Source organism: Schistocerca piceifrons, chromosome X (genome assembly GCF_021461385.2).
Source record: "Schistocerca piceifrons isolate TAMUIC-IGC-003096 chromosome X, iqSchPice1.1, whole genome shotgun sequence".
Lineage (NCBI taxonomy): Eukaryota > Metazoa > Arthropoda > Insecta > Orthoptera > Acrididae > Schistocerca > Schistocerca piceifrons.
Window position 1 is genome coordinate 679,880,551 of NC_060149.1, and position 25,531 is coordinate 679,906,081.

At 46.8% G+C, this 25,531-nt stretch overlaps 1 protein-coding gene across 3 annotated transcripts in view; it reads left to right on the top strand.

Annotated features, from left to right (window-relative positions):
* The first annotated feature begins 740 nt into the window (after positions 1 to 740).
* Positions 741 to 25,531, top strand: part of LOC124721606 (putative gamma-glutamylcyclotransferase CG2811) — a 38,030-nt gene continuing 13,239 nt past the window's right edge. For all 3 annotated transcript variants that reach the window (XM_047246657.1, XM_047246658.1, XM_047246659.1), the window contains exon 1: positions 741 to 1,020. In XM_047246657.1, coding sequence (XP_047102613.1) covers positions 784 to 1,020 — 237 coding nt within the window. In that variant the 5' untranslated portion in view covers positions 741 to 783. The remainder of the gene's footprint in view (positions 1,021 to 25,531) is intronic.

A 25,531-nucleotide genomic window follows, 5' to 3' on the forward strand; every position in this document is an offset into this window, starting at 1 on the left:
TATTTCGGTACGACTTGTCCCTTTCACCAATTCATTCCCTGCTCCCCTTTTCCCCCATCAAATTATGGCCTTATCGATACACCCAACTACTCCTCTCTTTTTGTCTTCCCGTACTGAACTGTCGAGGAAAAATGTCATAAAGAAAAAATTTAATCAAACGTTTGAGCACATATTTTGACTGCCTAAGTCTAGAGCTGAAGCGATGGTGGGTATGTGTGTCATCCATCCTTATACCGCCACCCTCCTCAGTGCCAAACCTTCTCCCCGTCAACACCAGACAACCTGCCCCAGGGCAGGTCCCTCCAATTGTAGTGACAGTAAAGTGCTTCTTTTAAAAATCAGTGTTTTATGACATGGTTTAAATTTTTTACCTGTCCTCTTAGTGTTATTCCTTTTTCCGTTTTATTATTACTGTTTTAAATTCAAAGTAAAGAAATTCGTGCTTTCTATACATAAAAAGTCCATTAATTTTACTTTTAAAAATTTTTTATTCCCTTGTATACAGTGCACCCTAATTTTAGTGTTTGTTTCGTCTCAGTTTATATTTGGCCTTTGGGTGAAGAGTGTGTTGAATGTACCACTGTTAGCCCAACCGCCCGCCGATATGGGCGAGAGCGGATGAAATAACGATAAAGAAAAACAAAAATTATCAGGCTGCCACTATAATCAATATTCCAAAGAGTTGTATAGTCACAGTTTGTCGATAGCCGATTCGAGCTTCGACTGAGTCGTGTGTCGATCTGCAACAGTACAGCATGTGTTGTGAAGATGTCATGTTAAGTCATGCATTTGGGATTAGTGTTTACAACGGCGGTTATCAAGAGCCGTCAAATGGCATTGCATAAAGTGTTTGTGTACGGCACTCTTAAGAAAGGTGAACCGAATCATTTTTACTTTACAAATAAAGCTAATGGATATGCGAAATTTATCTCGGCTGCAGAAACAGTAAAACGCTATCCGTTAATCATCGATACGCAATATAACATTCCGTTCCTCATTCATAAGGAAGGGGTAGGACACGTAAGTAAAATTGTACTTCTTCCACGCAACATGTATTTCAGCGCGGTGATTTGTAATGCACCTGTGGCAGTCAAAGTGCCTTACTGTTTTATGTTTTGTGAGATAAAAGTAAATGTAGCAATTTCCACCGGTAAGCGCAATATACGAAATTACGTTTGTAGTGTCTTTTTTAAAATTTTTGACGTACTGTCTGCTTCGTTAACTGTAACAAAGGTGGAAACGGAGTATAGGAAACTTCACTAACTGGGATGGCAATGTCATGTAAGTCCCATTGTTGATGAAAATTTATGGATAGTAAATGCACTACCGGTAATCGTCACACACACGCACACACGCCTCCATTTAGATCTAGACGTCATCAGTCGAAATATGCGCCCAAACGTTTAATTTTTCCTCGTTGGTTCATTACATGAAGTTTTTATTTCTTACATTCCTCCTCACACCATTCCTATTAATCATTTCACATCCATACACGTACTGTACTCCCCTTTCCCTTAACTCCTGCTGTCGAAGTTCATAGTCTGTGGTGAGCATTCTTCGTCTGTTTGTTGTTGACGCTGTATTGTACTTTAGAGTGTCGTCGTTGGTTTACTGCAGAAAGGTACGGGATGACAAACAAATTCTTTGTGTGGTGTGATGAATGGCAACATTTCTCTAAATGTAGAAAAATGCACATGAGCTGGAAAAATAAACCTGTCATGTACGAATACAGTATTAGTGGTGTGCTGCTTGGCACAGGTTGGTTAAATGTCTAAGCATGTCCATAAATTTAGACAACATAGTCTGTGGAGATCAGCAACCTGATGCTATATTTAAATTAAAATTGTCAAGATCGCGATCTCGACTGTAAATTTCAACTTACGTAAGCATGTTGTTGCAAAGCGATATGAAATGGAACGAGCTCTTGATGACAGTAGTAGGAAGGCGAAATGTCGACTTTGATATATTGGGCGAATGCTAGCAAAGTGTGGCTCATCTATGAAGGCGATCGTGTACAGAACTGTGCAACCAATTCTTGAGTAGTGCTAGAGCGTTGGGATCACCTACCAAGTTAGGTTAAAGGAAGAAATCAAAGCAATTCAGAGGTGTGCGAATATTACACAAATGGGAATCGTGAGAGGGAAGACTTTTCTATTTGCAAAATACTTTTGAGAAAATTTAGAGAATCGGCATTTCGTTGCCGACTGCAGAACGCCTATACTGCGACCAACGTACGTCTTGTATTGCGAGGATGATACAGGAGAAATTAGGACTCATACGGAAGGTCGCAGGCAGTCGTTTTTTTCCTCATTCAAATTGCCGATGGTACAGGAAAGGGAATGATTAGCGGTGGTACAGGGTACACTTCGCCATGCATCATATGGTGGATTGCTGAAGTGTCCGATTCCACCCGTCTGCTTTGACCAATGGCTCCATCAATATGGCGGAAATTGCTTTTCAAAGCGTCTCCAATATGGCGCCTATGATGTCACTACATACACACGGAAAAAAGCACGATAATACGTATAAATAAGGCAATGACATATTCCTCTAAAATTTCAAACCAACGTTACAACCGCGGGAAATTTGGGGTTTTAGGGAGGGGACAAGCTAAATATAACAGTAAAAGAAAACACCACGATCCCGAAACACACAAAATGACGAGGAGGGAAAAAAAGTTAAAAAATCTGCAGGAATCGGACACTTCCCTTGACCCCGGTTGACAATGCGAGAGACGTACCTTTAGGCAGAGTACTGGGTGTTAACTGCTGTCATTTTAATAGGAACACATTGTGCTACGTCTTGCTTGCATCTTCCTTCTATATCTGTTCGTACAAAAAAAGAGGGGGGGGGGTAGTAATCCACGGACTTGTAGACCCATATGTCACACTAATTGTAGGATTTTGGAACATATACGGTGTTCCAACATTATGAAAAAGCTCAAAGAAATGATCTGTTGACAACCAACCAGCATCGATTGAGTAAATATTTTGTTCGTGAAATCCAATGTTTTTTTTATTATTATTATTTGTGCGAAATTGAGTGCTAACAAATGAGAATCTCAAGTTGATTCGATATTTTTAGATTTTCGGAAAGCTTTTGACACCGTTCCTCACAAGTGGCATCTAAACAAGTTTGGGCTACTGGATCTGTGATTTCCTGTCAGAAGCCAACAGTTTGTAGTAACTGATGGTGAGTCATTTAGCAAAACTGATTTAATATCTGGCATGCCCCAAAAACATGTTCTAGGCCCTGTACTAATCTTAATCTATATAAATGATTTAGGAGACAATCTGAGCTGTCCTTTTAGATAGTTTGCAGATGATGCTATTTACTTTCAAGGAAAGACATGACAAAGTTAGAACAAACTGTGAAATAATTTAGACAAGATATCTGTAACTGTAAAAAGTTGCACGTGACCCTAGCAATAAAATGTGTAAGGTCTTCCACTAGAGAAATAAAAAATTGTTAAATTTCAGTTACATAATGAATTGCACAAATTTAATGGTTGTGGTTCAGCTAAATACTCTGAGATTATAATTATGGAAAACTTAAATTGGAACCATTCTCTGAATGCCAAAATGTTTTGATAACTCTCACTTAAATGGAGAGAATTCATTGTAAAGAAAGAGGGGGAATCAGAGGTTGAGTGGAAAGATTTCGTTGATTTCCTCCTGTGCTGTTTGATACTGGAACAGTTGAGAAATAGTGAGACAGTGGTTCTGTTAACTGTCTGCTGTATACTTACGTGAATTGTAGATCTATTGTGTAGATGTACAACAAATGTCAGTAGTGACAGTGAGCAGTGCTGTATTGTGCTATTCTTGTTTCTGGATTTTTGTTCCATTCAATTGTGGTGTAAACTGTCTTCTTCAGATAAAGACCATATATTACCCTTTTATTCCTGTAGTCAATGTCACATTGCGTGAGAATCAAAAACATTTTATTCCATCCCACATTAGTTTTTTCTACTTTCATTTGTGCCCGTAGGTAGTGTTGGAAATTTCACTTCCTGAAAGCTAGTGATGTTCCATTTGTTGCAAGTGCATTTTCCCTCTGATACAACTAACGATTCATTTGAAGGTTAACTGTTTTAGTGAACCTAAGAAATTTGCCTTTTTTAATTGAGTCTGTTAAATATATTATGACTAGGTAGAAGAGATGGTGCAGTGCCATTGTGCAATTTTTTTTTTTTAATGGGGCCATAGTGCTATCCATGGAATCTTTGTTTTAGTGACAGTTACCTGTAGAGTGCAATCAAACATCTGCATCTGGATTGGAAGGTGACAAATTTGGTAGCAAGTTGAACCCAATGAATGTGAATTTGAAGTAAAGTTTGTCATAAAACACTGATCTTGGCATAGCCCAATATCTACATACACACTATATTTAACATACTTCATATTACAAAATATAAAACTGCAAGGTGAATTCAGAAAAAAACTAGTTGATAATAGACAATAGAAAAAGTGTAAGTCTATTGGCACATTACATACCTATATCATGCATGCATGTTGGCAGTCTCATACCATGAAGATTGTGCCTACCTTAAAATGTTCTGCCATAGATGGCGATCTTGTGCATTTTGGATACTGTTCTCATGGACACCCAGTTGCTGAAATCCTTTGTACAATTCATCCTCCCATTGCTTGCTTGGTCTTCTACTTGGAAAGGTACTGTTAGATTTTGCAATAAGCACAGCTTCAACCTTCTAGCAATGTGCCCTGCCAGATCAAAAAGTTCTCTTCACCTTTTTTGTGGTGCTTAAGGTTTGACCAATGTAATGGCACTGGTACTATCACTGCACTATAGGCTTTAGGTTTCATCTAATTGACAGATTTATTTTATCAGCTTCAGGCTGAAATCAGTTTTATGCCCATTGACATAATGTTGATTAATTTCTTGTTTTAAGTTGTGACTGCTTAACCAGGTGCCGAGGTGGTACTGACGTATTTAAAAATTTTTCACTGTGGCTATGTTCCACATTACTACATGTAATGGGGTGTTATGCAGGGCTTCTCTGAATACTTCTATCATTTGCCTTCTCTCTGTTAACATAAAGTCCAATTTTACCACCGTTCTTCTCTAAGCCACTTACATTTTCCGTCATTTCTTTCCGTGACTCTTCCTTAACTCTTCCATGGCTGCCGTGTTCTCTGCATGTCCTAATTGTTCTTCTGCTTCAACCCTTTGCCTTCTTTTCTTTTTATAAATTACATTTTGTAGGACCAAATTAAAAAGCAATGGTGAGGTGACATTGCCTTGTATCACACCTATTCTGATGCTTAATAGCTGGAACAACTCCCCCTGGCATTTCACCTCGGCTTTTGTGTGTGCTGTACACAGTGTCTCAGAATTAACTTCCTATGTATGCTAAGCTCCCATAGGATGTTGTGCATACTTTGTGTAAAACATCATAATCCTTTGAGAAATCTGTAAATGTTACTAGAAACAAATTTTTGAATTCCAAGCATTTCTCCCAGATTTGACTCAGGGTGAAAATTGGATCAGTAATTCATATTTCTGTCTGAAAGTTTACCTGGTACTCTCCAACAATATCTTCAGCAAATGGCTTTGGCTTTTCATGAATTATTAACTACAGCACTTTGTGTGGTGCACTTGGCAGAGATGTACCTTGGTAGTTACTACATTTCCTGTTACTGTTCTTTTAGTGCATTGGATAATGGTAGCCAACTTCCACTCTTTTGTGGAATCTCTTCCTTTCTCCATACTTAAGAGATTGTATATCTCTTTCTGAAGTGTTTCACCTCCTGGCTTAGACATCTCTCCTGTTATCCTATCTCCTCTAGGGCCCCTTATTGTTCAATTTGCTGATTGCGCTTTGTACATCCTGTTGAGTCACTTAAATTTGTTCTTGCTCTACATCCTCTGTAATTCTTCCTTCTGGCAAGACATCAGGATATTCAACATTCAGCAATTCCTCAAAATGTTCCCTGCTCCTGTCCAGAAGTATTTCATTGTCTGTTAGCATATTTCCATCCTTATTAACTGACAGTTCATTCCTTTGACTGCTCCTCACAGGTTTAATCATTTGGAACATTTTCCTGCAGTCACATATTGTATTTGGCCTCTGTCAGTCATGTTGCTCAAGGATTTTTTCACTGTCCACGGAACCCTGCTTCTTTCTTTTTAATTCTCTTCACTGCTTACTGTTTTTCTGCATAATTTGTATCCAGCATGTGTGTTTCCCTTCCTCTCTGCCAGGCATTCACAGCTTAATTATGTCATTGAAGCGTGACTTTTGGTGTTCCATTGATCATCAACACTTACTTCATAATTAGGATTTGACATGTTAGTTATGCACTCTGATATTATACTGGTGACACAACTCTGGGTCTTTAAGCTTCTTAACATCAAACTGTCTCCTGACAAAGTTCTTGCTCCTTTTTAGCACAACTGTAGTTGTTATTTACTGATTACTAGTTAACTGTCTGTGTCTGCATCAGCCCCTCTGTAAGATCTAATATCTGTCATCATTTGTACCTCTTATCTGTAAGCATTTGATCTATTTGATTGGTACTATCACCATCTGGGGAAGTCCCTTTCTGGATCCATTTGTAGGGAAGGTCATGACGCTCACCACAAGGTTTGAGCTCAATGCAAAATTGGTTTGACACAGTCAATTGTTTGTTTTTTCCTGACTGTTAACCTAATTGTCTTTCTCTTCCAATTTGACACTGAATTCTCCCAAAATGATGTGAATATTTGTGGTGCCAATGCTTTCCACTGTTCTTCTAGTTCTTCAAAAAATTTACTTTTCTCTGCATTTCTTGAGTCTGTTTGTGCATATGCTTCAACAAGTGTTACAGCTCCCTACTTAGGGCTTACAGTGAGATATATTTTCTTGTTTGTTGTACTGAAGCCCCTCAGTTGCCATACCAACAGTCACTCACCACAAATCCTGTTCCATATTCATGCCTTACATTCTCTTCACAGCCTCATAAAAGATTACTAATTTATTATTGAGTAAAATCTCATCCTCACACTGTTCAATAGTTTCCTCCAATGCATTGACATCAACTTTATATTCCTCCAGCTCTGACACTAAAAGTTTGGTAGCTCGTGGTCTGTATAGACTTCTGACATTCGATGTGCTGATTTGTAAACCAATGTGTTTAGCCATTTCTGTGTTCCAGGGTTCCATCCTATTCCAAGGTACACTTATAAGGTTTTTGATAATGATAAATATCATCTGGCTGCATTGTGGGCAGTACCATACAGTTGTGGAGAGGGGGGAGGGGAGGGAGATTCAAGGGGAGGTTGAGGGGCTATGTAACTCTTATACACCCCCCTGCGGGTCCGGGGTAAGAATAGGCCCGAGGTATTCCTGCCTGTCGTACGAGGCGACTAAAAGGAGTTTCAACAGTTTCGGCCTTCCATGTGATGGTCCCCCTTGGGGTTTGACCTCCATTTTTCAAAATTCTACAGAAGTACGAGCCTTTTGGGGAAGGACACCTTACGTGGTGTACCACTGGTCCTAAGTGCACTAAGACCTTGGCACTCAGCATTGCACCGGCGTTGTAACCATACCCACTATTCCTCAAATTGGGCCTGAATGCCTGATGGGTTGTGAAAGTTACGCCCATAGTGCGTCCCCATCTGCACCTACGATCATGATGGACTTTACATGGCACCAGAAATCCAGCACGGTAGCCAGCCCGTTGTGGTGGGGTCGTCATGTACCCTCTAGGTTGTAGCCCCCTGACAACACAGGGATCATACTGCCAATACCTGAGCTGCACCCCCCCCCCCCCCCCCCACGTCGGCCAAGGAGTAGATGCCCGTCTCCTTGGGGCTTCAGGACTCCCGGCAATGGTCATCCTGCCAGGTGGCCCTTGCTGCGGCTGGGTGGCGCCCGTGGGGAGAGCCCGTGGTCGGAGTGTGTGGTATCGGGGCGGACGTTTCGCAGATGAAACGTCAACACGTATCAGGCCGCTCTGCAGCCGAGTCTTTCAAAAGAAAAGGTACCGTTTCTAGTTCTGGTTCTCCTGCCCTTTCCCCCTCGGCCACTCCATGGGAGGAGGGACAGGCCCGCCGGCTTGGGGCGAAGTACTTCCCCCGCTATTTGGTCTGTTCTCGAACCGACGGGGGGACGTTCGCCACCTCCAAGCCCATGTTCTTTGTTCAGCACATTGAGGACGTCTTCGGGGAAATAGAGGCTCTCAGCAAGATGCGTTCAGGGTCCGTCCTTATCAAGACCACCTCCGCCACACAGTCGGCGGCGCTCCAGGCGTGCGACCGCCTAGGGGACATCCCAGTATCCGTTGTCCCACATCTGGCACTAAATAGGACGCAGGGGGTTATTTTTCATCGTGACCTCCTGCTACAATCTGATGAGGAGCTCAGGGCCAACCTGGAGCGCCGAGGCGTGCATTTCGTCCGGCGAGTCCAGCGCGGCCCCAAAGACCGTTGCATCGACACCGGGGCCTTTATCCTCGCCTTCGAGGGGGACGTTCTCCCGGAGAAGGTAAAGGTGATGTGTTACCGGTGTGACGTGCGACCCTACGCCTCCCCCCCTCTTATGCGCTGTTTTAGGTGTTTGCGCTTTGGGCACGTCATCACGGTGTGAGGCTGAGCCCCTTTGTGGCGATTGTGGACGTCCTCTTCGTGAGGAACATACATGCACCCCACCACCTCGGTGCATTAATTGTCCTGGCGTCCACTCGCCTAGATCCTCAGACTGCCCCGCATATCAGAAGGAGAAGAACATACAAGAAATCAAAACTTTGGATCGGCTCTCATATTCTGAGGCCCGGAAGAAGTACGACCGCCTCCATCCCGTGCCATTGACCCTCTCGTTTGCCTCAGTTGTGTCCACTCCTTCCGCGGTATCCTCACCCCTATCCTGTCCCCCCTCCGCCTCCTCCACCCATCAGGGGGCTCTGCCTCCGCCTCCCAAATCCCTCCCTTCCAAATCCTCCTCCTCCGTGGCCCCCACCCCTCTGCCCCAGGGGCCACCCTCCTCCTCCTCCTCCTCCTCCTCCTCCTCCTCCCCCCCCCCCCCCCCCCCCCACACCACCTGAGAAGCGATCCTCTTCTCAGGCGTCCATCGGGGCAACGTTCCGGACCCCAGCTTCTGAGGTCCGGTGTTCCAAAACGGACCCCGCGCGTGAGGACATTCTTAGGGACCAGCCCACCATCCCTGTGCCTCCTCGGCCTTCCAAGAAGGCCTCCAAGAAGAAGTCTCTATCCCCCTCTCCACCCCGGCGCATTTCGTCTGACGCTCCATCCGTGAGTCGCTGCTCCCGGCCGTCCTCAGTTTCGCCGGGACGCTCTGCTGCCAGGCGCTCCGCCGGCCTTTCGTCGGCAAATGATGCGGCCCCTCCTACACAACCAGGGACAGCGGCCGCGGCTGGCGACGAGTCGATGGAACCGGATCCGCCTCCCGTCGGTTGTAGCGTTGTTCCTTCGCAACCTGGCCCTCCGCGGCCGTCGAGGTGACCAGCTCTTCCCCCATCTCGTTCCCCCAACCTTTTGACTAGCGATGGCGTTGTTCCATTGGAACATAAGAGGTATTCAATCTAATCGGGAGGAATTAAAACTGCTCCTCCGCCTGCAGTGTCCGCTCGTCCTTGGTCTCCAGGAAACCAAGTTGCGCCCGACTGACCGTATTGCCTTTACCCACTATACCTCGGAGCGCTATGACCTCACCCCTGTGGACGGTATCCCAGCTCATGGTGGGGTCATGTTGCTCGTTCGGGACGATGTTTATTACCATCCCATCCCATTGACCACCCCACTCCAAGCAATAGCTGTCCGCATTACTCTTTCTGCTTTTACTTTTTCAGTTTGTACCATCTACACTCCACGGTCATCTGCTGTTAGTCGGGCTGACATGATGCACCTGATCGTTCAGCTTCCCCCGCCATTCTTATTGTTTGGCGACTTCAATGCCCATCATCCCCTTTGGGGCTCTCCTGCATCCTGTCCAAGAGGCTCACTCTTGGCGGATGTCTCCAACCATCTCAATCTTGTCTGCCTCAATACCGGCGCCCCGACTTTCCTCTTGGACTCTACTCATACCTACTCCCACTTGGATCTCTCGATCTGTTCTACCACTCTTGCCCGTCGGTTCGAGTGGTATGTCCTTTGACACCTATTCGAGCGACCACTTCCCCTGTGTCGTTCGTCTCCTGCACCACACCCCATCCCCACGTCCTTCGAGCTGGAACATACTGAAAGCTGACTGGGGACTTTACTCCTCCCTGGCGACCTTTCCGGACCACGATTTTCCCAGTTGTGACAGTCAGGTCCAATACCTCACGGCTGTTATCATCAATGCTGCCGAACGTTCCATTCCTCGTACTACTTCTTCTTTACGTCGCGTTTCCATCCCCTGGTGGAACGAGGCTTGTAGGGACGCTATCCGTGCTCGACGACGTGCTTTACGCACCTTTCGCCGCCATCCTACATTGGCGAATTGTATTGAATACAAACGACTCAGAGCGCAAAGCCGTAGAGTCATCAAAGACTGCAAAAAAGCTTGTTGGGCCTCTTTCACCAGCTCCTTTAACAGTTTTACTCCCTCTTCCGTCGTTTGGGATAGCCTGCGCTGGCTGTCGGGCATTAAGGCCCACTCCTCAGTACCTGGCCTGACCTCAGGTAATGAGGTCCTTGTTGATCCTGTGGCTGTCTCCAACGCCTTTGGCTGCTTTTTCACGGAGGTTTCAAGCTCCGCCCATTACCATCCTGCCTTCCTTCCCAGGAAAGAGGCAGAAGATGCTCGGCGACCTTCCTTCCACTCGCTGAATCTGGAAACTTATAATGCCCCCTTTACTATGCGGGAACTCGAACGTGCGCTTGCACTGTCCCCGCCCTCTGCTCCGGGGCCAGATGCCATTCACGTTCAGATGCTGGCACACCTTTCTCCAGCGGGCGAAAGCTTCCTTCTTCGTACCTACAATCGCGTCTGGACCGAAGGTCAAGTCCCCATGCGTTGGCGTGACGCCGTTGTTGTTCCTATACCCAAACCTGGGAAGGATAGACACCTTCCTTCTAGTTACCGCCCCATTTCTCTTACAAGCTGTGTCTGTAAGGTGATGGAGTGCATGGTTAATGCTCGGTTAGTCTGGATTCTTGAATCTCGACGACTACTTACTAATGTCCAATGCGGCTTTCGTCGCCGCCGCTTCGCTGTTGACCACCTTGTGACCTTGTCGACATTCATCATGAAGAACTTTTTGCGAAGGCGCCAAACGGTAGCCGTGTTCTTCGACTTGGAGAAGGCTTATGATACCTGTTGGAGAGGAGGTATCCTCCGCACTATGCACAGGTGGGGCCTACGCGGTCGCCTGCCCCTTTTTATTGATTCCTTTTTAACGGAACGAAAGTTTAGGGTACGTGTGGGTTCCGTATTGTCCGTCTTCTTCCTCCAGGAGAACGGAGTGCCTCAGGGCTCCGTCTTGAGTGTAGCCCTTTTTGCCATCGCGATCAATCCAATTATGGATTGCATTCCACCTAATGTCTCAGGCTCTCTCTTTGTCGATGACTTTGCGATCTACTGCAGTGCCCAGAGAACGTGCCTCCTGGAGCGCTGCCTTCAGCGTTGTCTAGACAGCCTCTACTCTTGGAGCGTGGCAAATGGCTTCCGGTTCTCTGAAGAGAAGACGGTTTGTATCAACTTTTGGCGATATAAAGCGTTCCTTCCGCCATCCTTACATCTCGGTCCCGTTGTTCTCCCATTCGTGGACACAACTAAGTTTCTAGGGCTCACGTTGGACAGGAAACTGTGTTGGTCTCCACATGTCTCTTATTTGGCGGCCCGTTGTACACGTTCCCTTAATGTCCTCAGAGTTCTTAGCGGTTCATCTTGGGGAGCGGATCGCACTGTCCTGCTTCGCTTGTATCGGTCCATAGTCCGATCGAAGCTGGGTTATGGGAGCTTCGTCTACTCGTCCGCTCGGCCATCCCTCTTACGCCGGCTCAACTCCATCCACCATCGGGTGATACGTCTTGCGACCGGAGCCTTCTACACTAGTCCTGTCGAGAGTCTTTATGCTGAAGCTGCCGAGTTACCATTGACCTACCGGCGCGACGTACTGCTGTGTCGGTATGCCTGCCGGCTGTTGTCTATGCCCGACCACCCCTCTTACGAGTCCTTCTTCGCCGATTCTCTCGACCGTCAGTATGGGTTGTATGTGTCTGCCCTGCTGCCCCCCGGAGTCCGCTTCCGTCGCCTGCTCGACAATTGGATTTTGCCCTCCCTACCACCTTCAGAGAGGGTGAGAGCCCGACACCACCTTGGCTCCAGGCTCCGGTTCCTATTTATCTCGACCTCAGCTCACTCCCGAAGGAGGGTACTCCGGCTGCAGTGTATTGCTCACGGTTTGTCGAACTTCGTGCTCGACTTGCCGATCACACCTTTATTTACACCGATGGCTCCAAAACTGACGACGGTGTTGGCTGTGCCTTTGTCGTCGGGGCCGCCACCTTTAAATACCGGCTGCTCGACCAATGTTCCAGCTTTATGGCCGAGCTTTTTGCTCTCCATCAGGCCGTTCAGTATGCCCGCCGCCACCGCCATTCATCGTATGTACTCTGCTCTGACTCACTCAGTGCTCTTCAGAGCCTTGGAGCTCCCAATCCGGTCCATCCCTTGATTCAACGGATACAGCAGTCCCTCCATTCTTTCGCTGATAATGGTGGTTCTGTCAGCTTTCTGTGGGTTCCCGGACATGTAGGAGTGCCTGGGAATGAGGCTGCGGATGCTGCAGCCAAGGTTGCAGTCCTCCTGCCTCGGCCAGCCTCCCATTGTGTCTCATCATCTGACGTCCGTGGGGATGTATGTAAGAGGCTTGTGTCGTTGTGGTGGGATGCTTGGTCATCCCTCCAAAGAAACAAGCTCCGGGCAGTAAAACAGCTCCCAACTGCTTGGACAACATCCTCCCGACCATCTCGGCGAGAAGAGGTCCTTCTGACCAGGTTGCGGATTGGGCATTGCCGGTTTAGCCACCGCTACCTGCTCTCCGGTGACCCAGCCCCGCAGTGCCCTTGTGGTCAGGCATTAACAGTGCGCCATGTTTTATTGTCGTGTCCCCGTTTTAGCCAATTTCGTGTTATCCTGTCCCTGCCATCTACTTTACCGGGTGTTTTAGCTGATGACGCTCGAGCAGCTGCTCGTATTCTGCGTTTTGTAACTTTAACTGGCTTGTCCAAAGACATTTAACCTTTTTACTTATTTTATCTGCATCTTTGTCAGGTCCTTCTGATGTCCCCCCATCCCCTTGAGTTTTAGCAGATTCCATGTGCTCTAACACCAGTGACTGGGCGCTAATGACCTCAGCAGTTGAGCGCCCTTAAACCCTACCAAAAAAAAAACTCTTATACAGAATTGTGATAAAAATTACAGCATGTATCAACAGCTGGTTACAAGTACCCAGCGAAAAAGCAGCAAACCGACCATTTCTCAGCAGTGCATTGTAAGAATTGTCAAATTCTGATATGAGTATGACCACAGAATGCTCAGAGTTGCTTTTTTCTCCCCAAATTGCTTACATGTCTTTAGCCCTTTTCGTACCAACCTCATTTAAAGTCTCTCTCACTCCTTGTATGTCTCTTCTTTTGAATGTCTGTGTTGCATATCCTCCACCACTTGATTTTTCCATTCTGCACCAGGTCTTCCTCATTTACTTTTTTTTTGAGGTTGCTAATATAGTACTTGATTCAGCCATCATCCTTCCTCTGTTCTCATCACATGCCCATAGTATTTTAAATGCCATTTTTCCCACCTCTTCACTGATGTATATGGAAGTTTTCATTTGCCTCATAATTTCCTTGATATCTTCTGTCATATTGAAACTGTAAGACGACTTCTCAAAAAATTTGTTTAGGTGGTTTCCATCTTCATTTCCGAGGATTCTACTCCTTACAAACAAGTGCTTCATATGAGTGTGACAGCATGCTGCCATGTTCCCTGTTCGTGACTGCGTATAGACCATAGAGGTGGACCCACGTGCCATATAGGAATCAGACTTTGTAGTTACATGACATACCACCTTGTAGCAGTGTTTCGTTCTGACGGGCAGCGAATGTGGGGTACAAAGTTCAGAGCATTTTTGCTTTAATGTTTCATAACATTTTCAGCTGAAGATGTAGCCATTAGTGCCACAATACCAGTAGTGATAAAAAAATAAGACTAAACACAGCTGTATCAATTTATTTATACCAAAAATAATGAATCATAGCTGTGGTTGCCCTACCTATGAGAATGTCTGCAGGTTCGTTATGTTGATTCATGTAACCCCCCTTTTTTTTCTAAATCGTCTGACAAAAGGATGACATTTACCTTATTTATTGCTTGTTATTTAGGAATAAAGGAAATGACTCACCGAGAGGCAGAAGAGCTGCGTTGTCAGTACGTACACAAACAAAAGTTCCAGAGCTTTGCTAGCTTTTGGAATGAATTTCGTTTTGCAAGCTTCTAGGTGAAACACACACACACACACACACACACACACACACACACACACACACACACACACACACACACACACGTCTCTACATTGTGCTCAGTGGACTGCCAGCTCTTGTCTGGCCCATGGTGAATTTACTGCAGTGATGTGTGGGTGCGGGGTGGGGTAGGGTGAGGGATGGAGGGAAGCAGGGAGGGGGTTGGGGGAATCGTCTAGCAGCTCGGGGGTGAGCTGGGAGCTGTCTGAAGGCTAGCAGTTTATAGTCAAACTATAAAACAAGGAAGTTAAAGTGCACACAGTAGAAGGTATAAAAGGGTAGCCCAAATATAAAAACTGGGAGAAACAGAGGGCTAAAAGAGTGGTCTTTGCATAGGGGAGTGGTCGTGGGTCCCATCTGAGAGGAGAAGATTGATGTCTAGGAAGGTGGCACGATGGCTGGAGGAGGACCAGGTGAAGTTGATGGGAGAGAAGGTGTAGAGGTTGAGGAGGAATGAGGATAATGTTTCCTGGCCTTGGGTCCAGATTATAAAGATGTCGTTAATAAACCTGAACCAGACCAGGGGTTTGGGGAAGCTAGGGCTGTTTCTTCTAGGTGGCCCATGAAGAGGTTGGCAGAGGAGGATGCCATGCCGGTGCCCATGGCTGTGCCACAAATTTGTTCGTATACCTTCCCTTCAACGATGAAGTGGTTATCGGTTAGGATGTAGTTGATTGGTTGTGTGCTTTTCATTGGTATGACAACCAACCAGCTGTCAACTAGAATGAATGTCCAACACCAAACGGTTGCCAAAAACAAGGTAGACCACCCAGTTGCACAAAATGCAGCAGAGCACAGCATGCAAGATTTCAATGGGTGCTTCGTAACCAATGCTATCTGGATCCTCCCCACCACCGCCAGCTTTTCTGAGCTATGCACATGGGAGCTATCCCTACAGCACATCCTTCGTTACCGTAACCCCCCACCCCACCCCACCACACACACACACACACACACACACACACACACACACACACACACACACCATCCCATGTGCCAGTACTCCCAACCAATCTGTCAGCTGGTGGGGTGCTGCTGTCTCACGGCCTAGTCTATAAAATCACATGCTAGCAGTTACGTGCGTGATGCCGTCGCGTCATCCGTGATAGCAAGAAGACAAGCTGGGACTTCTTTACTAGCTTATTTAACACCTTCACTCCATCCTCGGAAGTTTGGAGTCAGATTCGATGGTTATCTGGCGCGCCCAGTTTCTAACTGGTCTCTGGGCTCACTGTCGTGCATGATAAGTTAGTGGACCCCGTTGCAATTTCCAACTGATTGGGCCAACACTTTGCTGACTTTTCGAGCTCTTCAAATTAACCGTCAGCTTTTTTCCCAAGGAAACGTGTAGCGGAAGTGCGACCTCTTGCTTTCTCCTCTCAAAATCGCGAAAGCTATAACACTGTTTTCTCCATGTGGGACTGCAACACGCACTCTCTTCTTCTCTCTCTTCCGCCCCAAGACCAGATGGTGCCCACATCCAAATGTTGGTGCATTTATCATACCATAGTCTGCGCTACCTCCTTCACCTTCATAATCGAATTTGGACCGACAGTACTTTTCCCAGAAGATGGTGGGAAGCTATCATCGTCCCTGTTCCCAAACCTGGAAAGGACGAACATCTCCCCTCTAGCTGTCGCCCCATTTCTCTCACGGGTAGTGTCTGTAAGGTTTTGGAGCATATGGTGAATTGCCGTTTAGCCTGGTGGCTGGAGTCCCGATGTCTTTTCACACCTGCCCAGTGTGGTTTCTGAAAGCATCGTTCTGCAGTTGACCATCTTGTTGCTCTCTCCACTTACATCATGAACAGTTTTCTCAGGAAACACCAAACGGTAGCAATATTTTTTAATCTGGAAAGAGCATACGATACCTGTTGGAAGACAGGCATTCTCCGCACACTGTTCTCTTGGGGCTTTCAAGGCCAGCTGCCCCTTTATCTTTGTGAATTTATGGCAGAGTGCACATTTAAAGTGCAGGTGAACACTACTTTCTCCTAAGAAAACGGGGTACCCCAGGGCTCTGTGCTCAGTGTTTTACTGTTTGCCATTGCCATAAATCCAATTACGGATTGTCTCCTTCCTGATGTCTTGGGCTCCCTCTTTGTGGACGATTTTGCGATTTACTACAGCTCTCAACGGACCAGCCTTCTTGAACGATGTCTTACAGGATGTCTCGATCGCCTCCACTCTTGGAGCATCTAAACCGGCTTCTGCTTTTCTCCCAGTAAGACCATTTGTCAGTTTTTGGCATCGTACAGAGTTTCTTCTGCCTTCCTTAAATCTAGGCCCTGTCAATCTTCCATTTGCGGATGTCGCTAAATTCTTGAGACTTAAGTTTGACAGACAACTGTGCTGATCCGCCCAAGTTTCCTATCTTTCGGCTCACTGTCTGCGATTCCTCAACACCCTCCGTGTCCTGAATGGTACCTCCTGGGGAGTGGACAGAGTGGTCCTTCTCCGCCTATATCGCACCTTAGTGTGCTCTAAATTGGACTATGGAAGCATAGTTTACTCCTCTGCTCGCCGTCCATTCTTCGGTGTCTCGACTCTGTCTACCACTGTGGATTACGTTTAGTGTTTAGAGCATTTTACACCAGCCCTGTGGAAAGCCTCTATGCTGAGACTGCTGGACCTCCGCTGTCCAATCGGCGAGCTGTCCTTCTGAGTCATTATGCTAGCCATCTGTCTTCCATGCCTGTTAATCCGGCCCATGACATTTTTTCGACGCCTCCATGGATTTAGGGTATGCAGGCTGCCCTTCCTCTCTACTACCACCGAGAGTCTGCTTCAGTCAGCTGCTATGTTCTCTTTCCTTCCACTTTCCTAAAACTTTCTTGACAACTTGGGGTACAGCACTGCCTTGGCTGCAGCCCCAGACCTGCTTGCGCCATGACCTTTGTCAGTTTCCCAAGGATGGTACCCCTTCTCTTGTTTATCGTCGGCCATTTGCTGCTCGATGCGCACAAATGAAGGACGCCACATTTATTTACACTGATGACTCAAAAACATCGTTTGGTGTTGGGAGTGCTTATATTGTTTTCGACACTCCTAATTGATTTTGACTTCCTGACCAGTGTTCGGTTTTTACTGTGGAGCTTTACGCTGTTCTCCATGCTGCCCAATACATCCGTCACCATCAGCAAATACAGTATATAATATGCTCAGATTCGCTCAGTTCTCCCCTCAGTCTCCAAGCTCTCTACCCTGTCCACCCTCTGGTCCTCTGGATTTAGGACTGCCTCCACTTGCTCCACTTGGGGGCATCTCTGTGGCGTTCCTCTGGATCCCAGGATCTGTGGAAGCGAGGTGGCCGATACAGCGGCCAAGGCTGCAGTCTTTCTTCTTCAGCCTGCTGTTCACATGGTTCCCTTCACTGATCTACAGAGTGTTTTATGTCGTCGTGTTGCTCTTTTATGGCATGCACATTCGTTGACACTTCCCAATAATAAATTGCGGGACATGAAAGCTCTTTCCTGTGCTTGGACCTCTTCCTCCCAATCTTGTCGTTTGGAGGAGGTAATTTTAACTAGACTCTGGATAGGGCACTGTGTTTTTAGCCATCGACATTTTCAAGTGGCGATCCTCCCCTGCTTTGTCCCCACTGCTCTCAACTGTGGACGGTGAGACACCTTTTACTTGAGTGACCCTATTTTACTCCATTACGCGCCCGTCTACAGCTGTCGCCTGATATATCTTCAATTTTTAGCAGATGACATGCACTCAGCCGATTGCGTTCTCGAGTTTGTGTCAGTGAGATGACTTCAGTCATTTGAAGCTCGTTTTGGGGACAAACAACCCCCCTTCTATAGTGGTGTTTTAAGCTTTCCTTCTGTTTTTAGTTTCCCCGCTTTTTTGAGTTTCACTACCATTGCTGCTGGTGTCCAGTTTGATTTTTTACATTTTCCTAAGTCAGACTGGGCACTAATGACTGTAGCAGTTTTGTGCTCTAAAACAATAACAAAAACAGACCCTGGACCAACTGACCTGCACTGAGGCTAAGAGGAAATTTGAGCACCTACATCCTGTGAATATGACTCTCATACACCACTCCTACGAGAACAGTTCTCGCCCCATCAGTTCCTCAAATTCCTGTTGCCTCTCAGAATCGGGGCACTACACCTGCCCCCTTGATGGCAGGGGGCCACTTCGCTCCCTGTTGCTCCCACACCACCTACTTCGAGAGCAACACCCCTCCCCCCATCCCACCCCTACCATTGGGATTTCAGTCCAGACTTCTGAGCCAGAGAAGCGTAAGGCTTCTTCGGCTCCTCTCACTAGGAATGGGTCTGTTGAGTCACTCCCTTCCCAGGTTTCTGCTAGTGGGAAAGATGACACCTGCCAGTGGCTGAAGAGCCCAAAAGCAGCTAGTAGTAGGGCTTCATGCTCATCCTCAGTCCCAGAGACTGATTCAGTGAAGTCCTCCCAGCCAGTGAAACCCAAGGAACAGTGCAAGAAATTGAAAAAGACGACCCCTAAGAACAAGGAACTAGCGGTGGCACGCACACCACTGCTACCTGCAAGCTCTGTGTCTGAGGATGGGGTGGACATTCTGGATCTCGCCGGACCCTCAGACATAATGGATATAGACTGGTCAGGCAAAACGTTGGTGGCAGTAGGTGACCTTGAGGCGTAAACTGCCTCATTGAATGTTCCATGCCTTCCCAGTCTCACAATGATGTCATCTTCCAGTGGAATTGCGGCGGTTTTTCCACCGCCTGGCTGAGCTATGGTAACTGTTAAGCTTTACACCTGCTTTCTGCATTGCCCTCCAGGAAACATGGTTCCTGGCAATGCGGACCTTTGCTCTCTGTGGCTATTAGGGATATTACAGGAACTGTAGTGACTATAATCTAGTGTCAGGTGGAGTTTGCGTATATTTGCTAAACTCAGTCTGTCGTGAACCTGTGCCCCTTCAAATCCCTCTTGAAGCTGTGGCTGTCAGAATAGGGGTGACGCAGGAAATAACTGTCTGCAATGTATATCTTCCTCCAGATGGTGCAGTACCCCTGAATGTATTAGCTGCATTGATTGATCAACTCCCTAAACCTTTCCTACTTTTGGAGATTTTAATGCCGATAATTCCTCGAAGGGTGACACAGTGCTTACTGGCTGAGGTAGAGATGTCTAAACTTTCCTGTCTCAACTCGACCTCTGCTTCTTAAATACTGGGGCCACCACACATTTCAGTGTGGCTCGAGATAGTTACTCAGCCATTGATTTGATTTGCAGCCCAGGACTTCTCCCAACTACCCATTGAACAGCACATGATGACCTGTGTTGTACTGGCAATTTCCCTATCTTCCTATCACTGCCTTGGCATCAGGCCCATGGACGCCTGCCCAGATCGGCTTTAAACAAGGCGGAATGGGGAACTTTCACCTTTGATGTCACTGTTGACTCTGCCCCACATTGTAACATTGATGTGATGGTTGAGCAGGTTACTACCACGGTCATTTCTGCAGCAGAAAACACAATCCCTCACTCTTTAGGGTGCAACCGGTGAAAAGACAGTCCCTTGGTGGTTGCCGGAAGTCGCTGAGGCAATTAGAGCGTCAGCGAGCTCTACAGTGACCTAAGCGACATCCTTCCCCAGAGCATCCCATAGCCTTTAAGCGGCTCCGTGCCTATGTACGCCAGCTTATAAAACAATGGAAACAGGGGTGTTGGGAGAGGTACCATTGGGTTCCATAAGTCATCTTCCCAAGTCTGGACGAAGATCGGACATCTTTTTGGGTACCAGACCCCATCAGGTGTCCGTGGCATTACCATCAATGGCGTGCTATGTACCGATGCAAACGTGATTGCCAAGAACTTTGCTGAGCAATATGCCTGAGCCTTTTGCACACACAATTGGCGGATGGAAAGGAAAGTCCTCTCATTCACTACACGTGACAGTGAACCCCCTATAATGCCTCATTTATGGAGTGGGAGCTCCTCAGTGCACTTACGCATTGCCCCATCACAGCTCCTGGGCCAGATCTGATCCCCAGTCAGATGATTAAAGATCTCTTGTCTGACTGCAAGCGCCATCTCCTCGTCTCCAACTGGATCTGGTGCGATGGCGTCTTTCCATTGCAACGGCGGGAGAGCACCATCATTCCGGTGCTGAAACCTGGCAAAACCTGCTTGATGTGGATAGCTATGTACACATCAGCCCCACTAACATTGTTTGTAAGCTACTGGAACATACGGTGTGTAGGCAGTTGGCTTGGGTCCTGGAGGCACGTGGCCTACTGGCTCAATTTGAGGGTGGCTTCTGCCAGGGGTGCTCTACCACCGATAATTTTGTGTCCCTAGAGTCTGCCATCTGAACAGCCTTTTCCAGAAGCCAACACCTTGTTGCAGTCTTTTTTTTTATCTATGTAAAGTGTATGACACCACATGGCGACATCATATCCTTGCCACATTATACGGATGGGGTCTCAGAGGCCCGCTCCAGATTTTTATCCAGAATTTCCTGTCGCTCTGTGCTACTTTCCGTGTCTCAAGTTGTTGTCTCCCATAGTTCCCCCACATCCAGGAGAATGGGGTCCCGCAGGGCTCTGTATTGAGTGTATCTCTATTTTTAGTGGCCATTAATGGTCTAGCAGCAGCTGTAGGGCCGTCTGTCTCACCCTCTCTGCATGCAGACGACATCTGCATTTCGTACTGCTCCACTAGCACTGGTGTTGCTGAGTGCCGCCTACAGGGAGCCATCCACTAAGCGCGGTCATGGACTCTCGCCCACTGAATCCAGTTTGCATCCGGAACCACAACTTTAGCTTCATGATGGACTCACTGTAGTGGAGACATATCGCTTTTTAGGACTGGATTTCGATGCCTGATTGACTTGGCTACCTCACCTTTGTCAGCTTAAGCGGAAGTGTTGGCAGCACCACAGTGCCCTCCGCTGCCTGAGCACCAAGTTGGGTGCAGATTGATCTACTCTGCTGCAGCCCTTGTTTAATCCCGCCTTGACTATGGGAGTCTGATTTATGTTTCGGTGGTGCCCTCAGCATTGCGTGTACTTGACCCAGTGCACAACTGTGTCGTTTGCGTAGCGACGGGAGCTTTTAGAATGAATTCTGTGACCAGTGTCCTGGTGGAGGCCGGAGTCCCTCCATTGCAGATCCAACATGCACAGCTGCTCACCAGTTATGTTGTAACATTCGTAGTTCTGCTGGCATCCAAATTACGGTCTCCTTTTTCCACCCGCTGCAGTTCATCTCCCACATTGGCAGTCCAGGTCAGGGCTAACGATTGCGGTTCACGTGCAATCCCTTCTGTCTGAACTGGAGTCCTTCCGTTTACCACCTCCTATCCAGGTCCATCTGCGTACTCCTCCATGGTGTACACCTAGGCCACAGATTCGTCTGGCCCATTCACATGACCCTAAGGACTCAGTTACTCCTGCTGCTATCCGCTGTCACTTCCTCTCGATTCTTGATGTGTTCTGGGGCTCTGAAGTGGTTTACACAGACGGTTCGATGGCTGATGGTCATGTTGGCTTCACCTGCATCCATAGAGGCCATTTTGAACAGCACTCCTTGCCCGATGGCTGCAATGTATTCACTGCAGAGCTGGTGGCCATCTCTCATGCACTTCAGTATATCTGTTCATGCCCTGGGGAATCGTTTCTTCTGTGTACTGACACCTTGAGCAGCATACAAGCTATCTATTGACCAGTGCTAGACTTACCATTCTTTGGTAGCATCCATCCAGGAGTCCATCTATGCCTTGGACCGGTCCTGTCGTTCAGTGGTGTTTGTGTGAACCCCAGGAAATGTCGGCATCCCAGGCAACAAACTTTCCAACAGGCTGGCCAAACAGGCTACGTGGAAACCGCTTCTGGAGATTGTCAGCTCTGAACCTGACCTGCGTTCTGACTTACGCCATAGGGTTTTTCAGCTTTGGGAGATGGAATGGCACAACAATACATGAAACAAACTGTGTGCCATTGAGGAGACTGAATGTGTAGAAGTCTTCCACGCGGGCCCCTCGCAGGGAATCAGTTCTCTGCCGGCTCCACATTGACCATGCTTGGGCAACCCACAGTTACCTTCTGCACCGTGAACACCCACCCAAGTGTCGGTGCAGCACTCGGTTGACAGTGTGACAGTGGCCCATATTCTGGTGAACTGTCACACTTTGACTGCCCAGTGATGAAATCCTGGTTTACCGGACTCATTGCTGCTAATTTTATCTGACAACGCCTCATTGGCCAATTTAGTTTTACGTTTTATTCATGAGGGTGTGTTTTATCATTTGATCTAAGTTATAGAGCTTGTCCTTTGTTAAAAGAAAAGGTGGTGATTTTGAGAAAGTTTCTCCATTTTATATACAGAAAGGCTTAGAAGGTATTGCTGGCATGTTAAAATCTAAGTGATTGTGAAGTGGGACACTGTTGGTCAAAACATCAACCAATAAATGAAGTGTCTCCAAAAAGCTCATTGCGTTGAGGAGTATGCAATTGAAACAGAACTGCACAATACATTGAATTACAGTAAAGGTGTTGTGACTTGCAGAGATCTGGTTGACATTCGTGGAGAAGAAGTGAAAGCTGAATGGTCACAGGAAGGCATTGTCGATGTACAAAACATTGTGAAATGAGTGGATGGAGATCTTGTCAAATCAGTTTCTTTTATCCTTACTTTTAACAGTTCCAAACTACCAGAGTGTGTTGAGGCAGGTTTCTTGAGCCTCAGTGTATGGCCTTATTTCCCAAATCCAGTGTTGAGTGCACTTTCAGCACACTACTCTCGGTTGCAAAGAAGCCATTGTGGGGAAATAAGATGAAACTGCCCATGATTGATTTGGTTGATCCTCTCCTCCAAAGTGTATCAACTGCTCTGAGATCACACACTGTGGAGTAGAGACTGCAGAGTTTTCCTTGAGGAATGGAAGATCCAGGAAATGAAAACAACCAGCTTATGATGATGCCAAAAAGTCCATACAGTTGCCCATGTTTGCTGCCTCTGTTGTGAAACAGCTGGACCAGAAAACTGATGCTGCTACACAAGTGGACGTTGCTAGTATCAGCACTAGCACTTCTGTTTATCAGTGCACCTGTGCTGCTGCAATTCCTTTGAAGCCTGCCCTCTCCTCCCCAGAGCTTCAGCAAAGGTCGTAGTTGCTGATATCCTGTGACTTCCCGCCCTTCCACAGGTCAAGTCTTGTTCACCACCCAGCACTGCTACAACCACTGCCACTTCAGAGGTTGTGGCTCCATAGCTGCCTCAGATCAAAAAATTGAAGCTGAATGTAAAGAATCGCCCACTGACTGAGACAGGAGGTAAACAGTCCGACAATGTTGACATTATGCTATTCAACGTCTGTCTCAAATCGTCAGGGGAGATGTCAGACTGGAGCAATTATCTGGCCTGAAGACTGAGCGTCCACCCATTGTGGGCTCCCCTTCCTGGCAGAAAGTCACGCTTAAAGTGCTGTCCCATAATAGGTGGCTCCCATTATACAGTGGAACATTAATGGGTTGAGAACATTTAGAGGAACTGCAACTCCTAGCACAGCAATGCCCCCTGCACTTGTTTGCAGGGAACACATTTAAAGTGTCTGATGCCCCTTCACTATGGTGCTATATGCTCTATTGTAAGGACGAACTGACTTGGGAAAGGGCCAAGGGAGGATGGCTGTGTTTGTCAATAGGCACACCAATCCTACATTCGTCCTCTGGGTACTGAGCTACAAGCCATTGCCATTGGAATTCATGTGTCGCAGAGGATCACTGTTTGCTCTCTTTATCTGCCTCTGCAAAATGCAATAGACTCTGAAGCTCTCAGAGATCTTACAGATCCAACTCCTCCCACCATTTCTACTATTGGGATACTTCAATGCCCATCATGTTTTTGGAGGTTGACCTCTACTTGCCCTCAGGGTTGTTTTGGAGAGCTTCATGGGGTCTCATGAGCTGTGCATACTCATCACAGGTACTCCAACCCATTTCTGTGCTGCCATTTCTCTCATCCTGTTCTCCAGCCCTTGAAGACTCTATTCAGTGGGAAGTCTTTGATTACCTACATTCTAGTGAAAACTTTCCACTCCACATTCACATATTGTTACCTGAAGAGCAGCCACCAAAATGGATGGTTAGGAGAGCTAACTGGACACTGTCAACACAATTTGCTGTGTTTGAACACCACAAGTGTCCAGGGATGGGTGGACTACATTACACAGGTGATCAATCATGCTGCTGATGTTATCCATCCTGAAGTCATCAGATCATCTTCAGAGGCGATCTGTACCTTGATGGATGAGTGAGTGCCACTCAGAAATCTGGGCCAGGTGTGCTGCACTTAGATGGTTTAAGTACTGCCCAACAGCAGAGAACCTTACAGCATTTCATGTTGCAGGAGCCAAGGCTCGACACATAATTCAATAGCAAGAAAAAGTCATGGCAAGCATTTGTGGACTCCATCAGTTGCTACACTTGTTCTACCAAAGCATGGGAAGCCATCAGGGAGATTCTGGTAAATGCAGTAGTTTACCACTAGCAGCAGTGATTAAACAGGGATGTCTCCAAACAGTGCCCGGAGATATCGCTCACACTGGCAGAGAATTTTGCACAAACTACTGTCAGTGCCAGTCAGGATCTGGTATTTCATGTCACCGACTTACAACTGTCCTTTCTCCATGTGGGAGCTGGGATCGGCTCTGTTTGAGACTCGTGCTACTGCACCCAGTCATGTCCATATCCAGTACAGCATGCTTAGACATTTATCAGCAGTGTCAAAGGGAATCATCCTGGCATTTTTTAATCTTATATGGTGGACTGGTAACTTCCCCAACTTGTGGAGAGAGGTACTGTTGATACCTCTCCTCAAACCAAAAAAGGACAGCACATGCCCCAGTAGTTATCAGAGTATCACCTGTAGCTGTGTAGGAAAGACCCTGGAGCAAATGGTTAACCTTCATCTGGTCTGGTTGTTAGAGACCAGACAACTCCCTAGCCATTTTAAGTGTGGATTCTACTTCCAACAACCTGACCCTGTTAGAGATGGCTATTCAGCAGGCTTTCCTACATATGCATCACCGTATTGGCATATTCTTACATATCAGTAAGGCGTATG